The following is a 9,092-nucleotide window of genomic DNA, read 5'->3' on the forward strand; positions in this document are numbered from 1 at the left end:
ACAATTTCTGTCTCTTGTAGTTTCAATTCATTTTATCTTCCTTTTCTTTTTTTGGTTATTTATATGCCAACCACTCCCTTGGTTTGTTTACAAACTCATTTTTTTTTTTTTTGCTTTATATATTTTATTTTATTTCTTACATTGTTAAGATACAGTTTTCTTTAAGCTGGGGAATCAGGCAACATTGTTGAAGGTATTGAGGAAGCTGATAAGGAATCTGATAGCCCTAAATTAATAACACAATTGGTCATGAATTGCCTAGGTATTTTTGTTATTAAAATAAAACATATTTTAATAACATGAGAAATATCTAGGGGAAGATATTTGTCCATGTCTGTTCTATGAACCAGAATTATCAGAAGATTGTTATCAGCCTCTGATGCTTGCTTACTATTGGCTGCCATAGTAACGGGGGGGGGGGGAGGTATAGGTATTTGGGTGGGGAAGTGAGCTGGTGGAGATGTCTCATGATGTGACCAAAAAGGGAGTGATGCTCTCATCTTCTACTGCACAGCTGAATGAACTTGTTTATAGCCAGTTAAGGTCAACCGTCCCGGTATACCAGATGGATGGGGCCACCTGAAGATGCACCCCACATGACACCATGGGGGCTGAGGATTGGACATTCAGCCAGGGTTCAGCCAGGGAGGGATTTGGGAATACTTTCAATATGTAATTTTCGCGCCTTTAGCCTCAGATCTTGCTTTTCTTTCGTTGCAATCAGTTCATACTCAGTAAAAGTACCTTTCTCTACAAACATGGAGTTGGGGTTTTTCTTCCTTGAGTTTTGAACGGAGGCATGCCTGACAATTGTAATGATAAAGATAAAGGTAAAGGTTCCACTCACACATATGTGCTAGCCGTTCCTGACCTCTATTACCTATTTTTTTATATTATTATATTATTATTTATAATAAAATTTATTTATTATACTATATTATTACCTATCATGGTAATGATAGGTAATAATATAAAAACATAAGCGTAGTCAAATAACATTTATGAGTCTTCGAAAACATTAAATGCTTTTGGGGTGTGTGTGGAAACATATTTGCTTGCTTGCTATAAACCACTTTCAGCATTCTAAGTAAAAAGCAAGATCATAATCTTACATATGGCAGAATATACATTTTTACAGCAAGTATAATATTCTATTAAGATAAAACTGATCTGAATGCCATTTAACTAATAATATCTGTCAGTAAGTGGGCCCTGTCAACCTAATATATGCCCAATATGTTAGAAAGGTGTATACACCTAGAAACATGCCAGGTATTTGAGTCATGAAATTGTTTTTTTCTGAACATGATTCATTTATTTTTTTTAAAAAAGTTGTGAAATGGCTTATTTTTATTTTTTAATATTAGTTTAAACAGTTTGTGGCAATTGTAAACTATGACATGGAATATATAATACAATAGATGGAATACTTTTAATTCTCTTTAGTAAGATTATGTTGCATATACATATATAACTGCTATATATTTTTTTTCTAGAACAACTTTTGGAATTCATGCATCAGTTACCAGCTTTTGCTAACATGACGATGTCAGTGAGAAGAGAACTCTGTGCTGTGATGGTATTTGCAGTTGTAGAAAGAGCAGGAACCATTGTTCTAAATGATGGAGAAGAAGTAAGTAATATTTGTAGCTTCTTCTCAAAGTAACTTTACATTTATTTCATTTTATTTCATATAATAAAGACATTATTAATTAAAATCATAGATAAATTGCTGAATATAAAATACATACATTGAGTTACAATAGTGACATTAAAATGATCAATACACAGTTTTTGTATGTATTATGAAACTGAATTTCTTTATTCAAATATAAATACATCTCTGAGTAGGTACCACAGGTAATTTGAAAGGTATGTGTTTAAAATACTGGGATTCTCTATCCAGTTCTTTCTTTGTGTAGATTATAGCAGAAGTAAATCGAACTGTAGGTAAGCAATGTGGTTGTAAAGCATGATAGCAATTCCTACAGTTCTGGATCCCATTGTTAACTGAATACCATCATAATTAGATGACAACTTTCTGCTGGCTTCCCACAGCCAAAGTCAGCAGGGAAGCCATCTGAAAGCTGCAAGTCCCAGGCTGGCAGGCAGGCTAAAGGAAGGAGCAAGGGGGTTTATGGGGGTGAGTCAGGTAGGGGGTATAACAGTGCAGGGGATGGTGTGGGGATGATGCACGAGCGATGTGGAATAGGTTGAAGTGGATGCAAGAGTATGTGCAAGTGATATAACATGAGTCAGGGACAGTGCATAAAATTTGAGGGGATGCATGAGATGCTTGGGTCAGGTTATGAAGAGGAGACACAGGTCAGGGAAAATGCAGCACAGGTCAGGGAAAGTGCATGAGGATGCAAGGGAGTACATGAAAGGCGAGACATGGGTCGGGCAGGTGCTACAGGGGTGTAAGTGGCTACTATGTTGCAAGTGCAGAAGGGACTAAGGTAGGGTACAGGGTGTGGGGGAGACTGAGCCCAGTGACTTGGAACATTCCTTGCCCATTGTTTTCTGGGGACGCTAACAGAGAAAGTTGCAAATGGCAATCATGTCATCATGGAGTGCTGCAGTCATTTGTAAATGTGTATCAATTGCCAAGCATCCAGGTTCAGATCACAGGGTGCTGGGATAGCCAGAACTCTGAGGACTGGTTATAATTATAATTCATTGCTGCTGTAACTTCAAACATATGAATGTCCATATATTGAGGACTAACTGTTACTTTATTTATCCAGGAAATAGCTCAGAAATGAGACCAGAATATCAAGTTGGATATCTTTATTTTTTGTCAACTGAACATGTAAATTGTTAGATATTTAATTGGACTTAAAGCACACCCATCTTCACGTAAAAATTTGCATCCTATCTGATTCAGTGTATGGTCACATTTTTGTTTCTTCCCTATTTGCAAGCATTTATTAGAAGAAAACTGAAATGTAGTTTTATCTTGAAATAATGTGCTTTGTTTTTAGCTTGATTCCTGGTCTGTTATTTTGAATGGTTCTGTAGAAGTAACATATCCAGATGGAAGAACAGAAATATTATGCATGGGAAACAGTTTTGGTGTTTCTCCTACTATGGACAAAGAATATATGAAAGGAATCATGAGAACCAAAGTGGATGACTGCCAGGTAGAATTTGATATCTGAGTAAACCATTAGAAGAGTTTACAAATTTATTATTTATATATTGCATTGAAATTTGTTTATTTAAGAAAAGGGGGGGGAATGGTGATATGAGATTTTTGTGATGTTATTTATTCAAATTGAATTAATTGATGATGCACTTTCATAAATAAGAAGCCTAGTACAGTTTTCCTAGTTTATACAAATACTTGAGGTAGCAGTAATTATTGTTGCACATTCATCTTCTAAAAAAGATGACCTAATTTGCTATTCTGAAATCAAACAGAAATTCTAGAAATATATTGGATTTGACTACAGAGTATTAAAAATGACATACAGTAAATACATAGAAAAATATTAACTCTACTAAGATTATAAGTGTAGTTATTGTGGAATAAGCACATTGAAGTTATAAATCTTAATTTTGAATAGAGATCCAAAGGTTTGTGATGAATGCTATTTATCTTTATTTTTCTATTATGCCTAAATTCTTACTTCATAATTTATATTAGGGAATTAAGTATAGCACTGTGGCTTTAAAGTTTTAAATATTTTTGATATTTGGATAAAATTCAAAATAATTAATGCGCTGTTGCAAACCTCTGTTCCCAGTTTGTATGTATAGCCCAACAAGATTACTGTCGCATACTGAACCAAGTAGAAAAGAACATGCAAAAGGTAGAAGAGGAAGGAGAGATTGTTATGGTAAAAGAACATAGGGAACTGGATCGTACTGGAACAAGAAAAGGTCACATTGTTATTAAGGTATTTTTTTTTTACATCACCGTGTATGTAATGGAATAAAATGAATACTGTTTAGGGAGTATTTGTATATTAATGTTAAATCCTGCCTTATTTTCAATGGTTTAAGCATTTGTAATTTTTAAGAGAAAACTGAATTCTTAGATATATGCAAATTACATGCACTTTCCCTTTTCTGGTTAAGTACTGTTATGCAGAATTCAAAAAGGAAGTAAGAAATAGTAGATGTCAATCTCCAAAAAGCAAGAAAGATGCCTTGTGACTCTACCACACAGATTTCTTTATTGTTCCTTACCCATAAACAGAATGTTGCTAAACTAAAGCATGCCAACTCCCCCATAAAGCATACACTCTGAGAACTATTAGGGAGGAGCCGTCTTCACATTCTTTCTCTCACACAAATTCTCTGAACTGAATTGTCTCTTGACTGAATTCATTCCCTCTTTGTTGGGAATCTGGACTACATTTTATCACGTCAAACTATTTTTTTTTTAATTAAACAAAATTTAAGGAGTGAGATAAAGAAATGTAGCTAAAATTGTTTATTCCAGCACCATTCAGTATTACTATTTATATAGCTTTCTTTCCCAGCCTTACTTGCTTCCACTGCATTCCTACACTATCCACCACCAATTCCTACATACCTTTTATTTTTTTAAACATCTCCAGTCTCCTTCAAGAATCTCCTCAATGCCATCCAACTATTGTATTCTGATCTTCCCTCCTCTACTTAGCCTATTTCCTTTTTCTGCCATATATTTTCTGCAGTTTAACCACATACATTCTCTTGTGAATAGTAGTTACTCACTTCAGTCCATACTTATTTGGCATCTATTCATTCTTGAAATTATATTTTTACTACAATACTACACTTCCAAAGTACTTATTTCCACTGTATTCACCTTACTTTAATGTTTCTTCTGACTCTCAGTACTCTGTAAAAGAAGTTGGCAAAAGTAAGATTGTATATGCAGCCAGTTTCATATTTTTCAGAAAGCATTCATTCCTCATAACAGACCATATACTATCCCTCAGTTTCTAATAACATTTGCAGATCCTAAGATATATAGATTTCACCATCTTTTATAAATACTCTACAAAACTACAAAATGTATCTGTCTAATCTGGTTTTTTTCACATTTCACCTTCAACCAACTCATCACTTTAACATAACCATGAGGAGTTCTTATATATTTCTTTATAAAAGGGGTACTTGCCTTATCCCTGGTCACAATTGAACCACCCTCTTTTATTCTCATGCATATTTTAGTTCCATTAAATGCCACTCTTAGTGCATAACCTATAATCCCACATTCATCCAAAAATTTCATAATTCAATATTGCTTTAACATATGCTTTCAGTAAAAGTACAATAAATATCCTTCTTATATTACTGTCCAATATGGCTGCATAACAGCAATAGCACTTAGCATTTAGATTTATATACCGCTTTACAGTGTTCTACAGCCCTCTCTAAGCGGTTTTTTACAGAGTCAGCATATTGCCCCCAACAATCTGGGTCCTCATTTTACCCACCTGGGAAGGATGGAAGGCTGAGTCAACCTTGAGCCTGGTGAGATTCGAACTGCCAAATTGCAGGCAGCCGGCAGTCAGCAGAAATAGCCTGCAGTACTGCACTCTAACCACTGTGCCACCACAGCTCTTAATACTTTCCACATTTTAACCATTTTTTATTTGTATATCAACTCTATTAGAATTCTAACATTTTTCCATACATACTTAACAAATGAATCCTCCAATAGTTTTTGCATTCACTCTTTCTATTTTTCATTTTGCAAAGAGAAACAATAATGATTCTTCTAGTTATCAAGTGCAGATTCACTCTTCACACACACACACACACACACACACACACACACACGCGCGCGCGCGCACACACACACACACACACACACACACACACACACACACACACACAGAGTAAACAAGCTACGCAGCTACTCCATAGCCAAATCACATCCATATTTTAATGTATCTCTAGTTCCACTATCTAAATTTGCATCTTATTTATTTTCAGTGTTTTACAGTATTTATGATTTCCTTTTCATCTTGTTCTCTTGGAATCTAATATTTTTCTTTTCGGTGTATCATTATCATTTTTTACCAAAATAATCTTTATATTTAATATAATATTTAATTATACTATTTAATTATGTTTATATAATTAAATATATTTAACCAAAAATATTTAATCTCTTTTATATTTAATGTATTCTGCAGGAGGTTCCTTGCTTAGTCCTCTCCATTCACTTCTAGAACAATTTTCTAGTTCTATCAAGATTGTTCTGCATTTTCAATGTCTTTTTTAGTGTCCACTGTTCTTTTCTCTCATTGATTGCATGTTTTTTAACTGTTTCTCTCTACATCTTATCTTTCTGTTATACTCAGTTTTTATGCAATCATTCTTTTATATGCATTTGAAGTGAAATGTTTCATTCAATCATACACCATTTTTTATACTTCATTCTGTTAAAAAGACATTAGATTCTTCTTTCTATAAATGCACAAGTTATCTGTTTTTATTTCATTTCATTTCATTCTTGATCTTCTTTATCATTAACAATTCTTATGTTCCATTGTGCAATCATCCATATGCCACAGTCAACACTGTTCCAATATTTAATTCAGAATGAATTAAGTGTAAAAGAGATTAAATAATTTTGGTTAAATATATTTAATTATATATTTAAATATATAAACATAATTAAATATTATAATTAAATATTGTATTAAGAGTCATAGTGACACAGTGGTTAGAATGCAGGACAGCAGGCTACTTCTGCTGACTGCTGGCTGCCAGCAGTTCAGCAGTTCATTTCTCACTGGCTCAAAGTTGACTCAGCCTTCCATCGTTCTGAGGTCGGTAAAATGAGGATCCAGGTTGTTGGAAGCAATATGCTGACTCTGTAAACTGCTTAGGGAGGGCTGTAAAGGACTGTGAAGCAGTATATAAGTCTTAAGTGCTATTGCTGTTGCTATTAACTTCTATAGTTCATCTTGGTTTCGGTTTGAAGCTTTTATGTAATGCTTTAATAATTTATAGAAGATGTAGACTAGAGAACCAGCATTATTTGTATTCATACTATATGCATAATATATGCAACTTTCTTTGATACATGTAAAGATAGTAGTGGACAGTTTCAGCAAAGTTCAGTTTTACCGCAAGAATCTTCATGATATTTTAGCCAAACTAGAATCTGTATTCTCAAAAACACCTTGCAAATTATTATGCAGCTGCCACAAAAAGTGGCAGCTGCATAACACACACACACACACACACACACACACACACACACACACACACACACACACACACACGAAAACTCTTGTGGTAAAACTGAACTTTGCTAAAACTGCCCGCTACTAACTTTGCATGTAGCAGAGAAAGTTGCTTATAGCCTGAATGCAAATACTGTTTCCCCGAAAATAAGACCCTGTCTTATATTATTTTGAACCCTGAAATAAGTGCTTGGCCTTATTACCATGGACTCAAAAGCCCGATTGGGCTTATTATCAGGGGATGTCTTATTTTGGGGGAAACAGGGTAGTGCTAGTCTAATTGTGTGCGTGTGTATGTGCATATGTATCTATGTGTGTGTGTGTCATGTCATTGTCTGATTTTAAATATAGTCTAATAAAGATTCCATTCTGTTTTAAATTTGGTGAAACAAATAAGATGCAGTGAAAAACACATTCATTTGGTGATGTTTGAATATTTACTTTTACAGGGAACACCGGAGAGATTAACAATGCATTTAGTTGAAGAACATTCGGTAGTGGATCCAACTTACATAGAAGATTTCCTATTGACATATAGAACCTTCCTTTCAAGCCCAATGGAAGTGGGGAAAAAGTTATTGGAGTGGTTTAATGATCCTAGCCTCAGGGATAAGGTTGCATAAATAATTTGCTTCTATATCCTTATTTTAATTGTAATGTATTTGGATAGTTTATATGGGGCTGGAGGATGGGAAATCACAATTTTTTCAGGTCACTGGAAAAAATAGCACCTAACATGTTTATTCATTATATCTAACACAATGTAATTTCCACATAGTAAAAATCTATTAAATTTTTCCATTACAAAGAAAAAGTATAAACTGTTTTCCTAGTTTTTTTTAGTAGAATTTTCATGTTTCAACTTTTTTGGTTGGCTTTTTATTTTTAAATTTTGATGTTTTGTTTGCTTTATCACCATCATTTACATGCACAGTTTCCTGAATATCGAATGTTAAATCTTGTATACTCTGTCCATCTCTTGTTATAATTTAAGAAAATATTGTATATACCACATGTAGTTTTAAGCAACATGCTCTGTTAGAAGATTTTAATTAATATTGGTAAATTGCAAAAAAGATTGGAATTTAATAGGTATTAAATAGTTTGAAAGCAAATTAAAACATTAAACTCACCTTTTCTGAAAGTAAAGCCTGTGGGAAGCCGTCAGTGTTCTAAAAGGTATATTCTTCAGTTTGTGAACAATAAAGAAGAACCTCTCCAAATAGCTAATTCTAGACATTTTATTTAGAAAATTAAGAATAGAACATTTTGTTGGAGCTGATAGGTTACTTATTTATTAGATTCATATTGCTGCTCAATTTGCAAGAATAAAACTGGGCGATTTACAATTTGAAAAAAATCTGGAAACAAGGAATTAAAAATAAAACAAGAAGATAATATGAAATAATGTAATATAATAACTTTCAGAACTTGCAAAACAGGATAACTAAATACCGTATTTTTCAGAGTATAAGATGCACCCTTTTCCCCCCTAAAAGGGGGTGAAAATTTAGGTATGCTTATACACCAAATGTAGTCCCGCCCACCCACTGGCCCCCACTCTTTGGCCTCTGACTCCCAGCAGTTTACCTCCTTGTAGCAAGCAGCAAGAAACAGCTCGTTTAGCTTCAGCACAGCCTAATTAGCACAAGTTGATTGGATTGGCCTCCCGACTCTCAGCTGTTTTGCTCTCAGTTGATTTGCGCTGGCCTCTGCTGCTTGCTGCAAGGAGGTAAATTGCTGGGAGCAGATTTTTTTTTCTTGTGCTAATCAAGCTATGCTGAAAACGAAAATGAAAGTAAAGCAGGCTATTTGCTGTTTGCTGCAACGAGGCAAAATTGCTGGGAAGCAGAGGCAGATTTCTTTTTCTTGTTTTCCTCACCAAAAAAGGTA

General features: G+C 34.2%; 1 protein-coding gene across 1 annotated transcript; it reads left to right on the forward strand.

Moving 5' to 3' along the window:
• Nucleotides 1-799: 799 nt before the first annotated feature.
• LOC139327041 (rap guanine nucleotide exchange factor 2-like) lies at nucleotides 800-7,813 on the forward strand (the record flags this gene model as incomplete). The annotated part of the gene is made up of 5 exons (XM_070956721.1): nucleotides 800-830; nucleotides 1,497-1,633; nucleotides 2,985-3,143; nucleotides 3,750-3,902; nucleotides 7,649-7,813. Coding segments are annotated over exons 1-5 (645 nt in total), but the record flags the coding sequence as incomplete, so codon positions are not given.
• Between the last annotated feature and the right edge of the window lie 1,279 nt (nucleotides 7,814-9,092).

This window comes from Pituophis catenifer, unplaced genomic scaffold (assembly GCF_029215685.1).
Source record: "Pituophis catenifer annectens isolate HBS135680 unplaced genomic scaffold, rPitCat1.0.hap2 SCAF_610, whole genome shotgun sequence".
NCBI lineage: Eukaryota > Metazoa > Chordata > Lepidosauria > Squamata > Colubridae > Pituophis > Pituophis catenifer.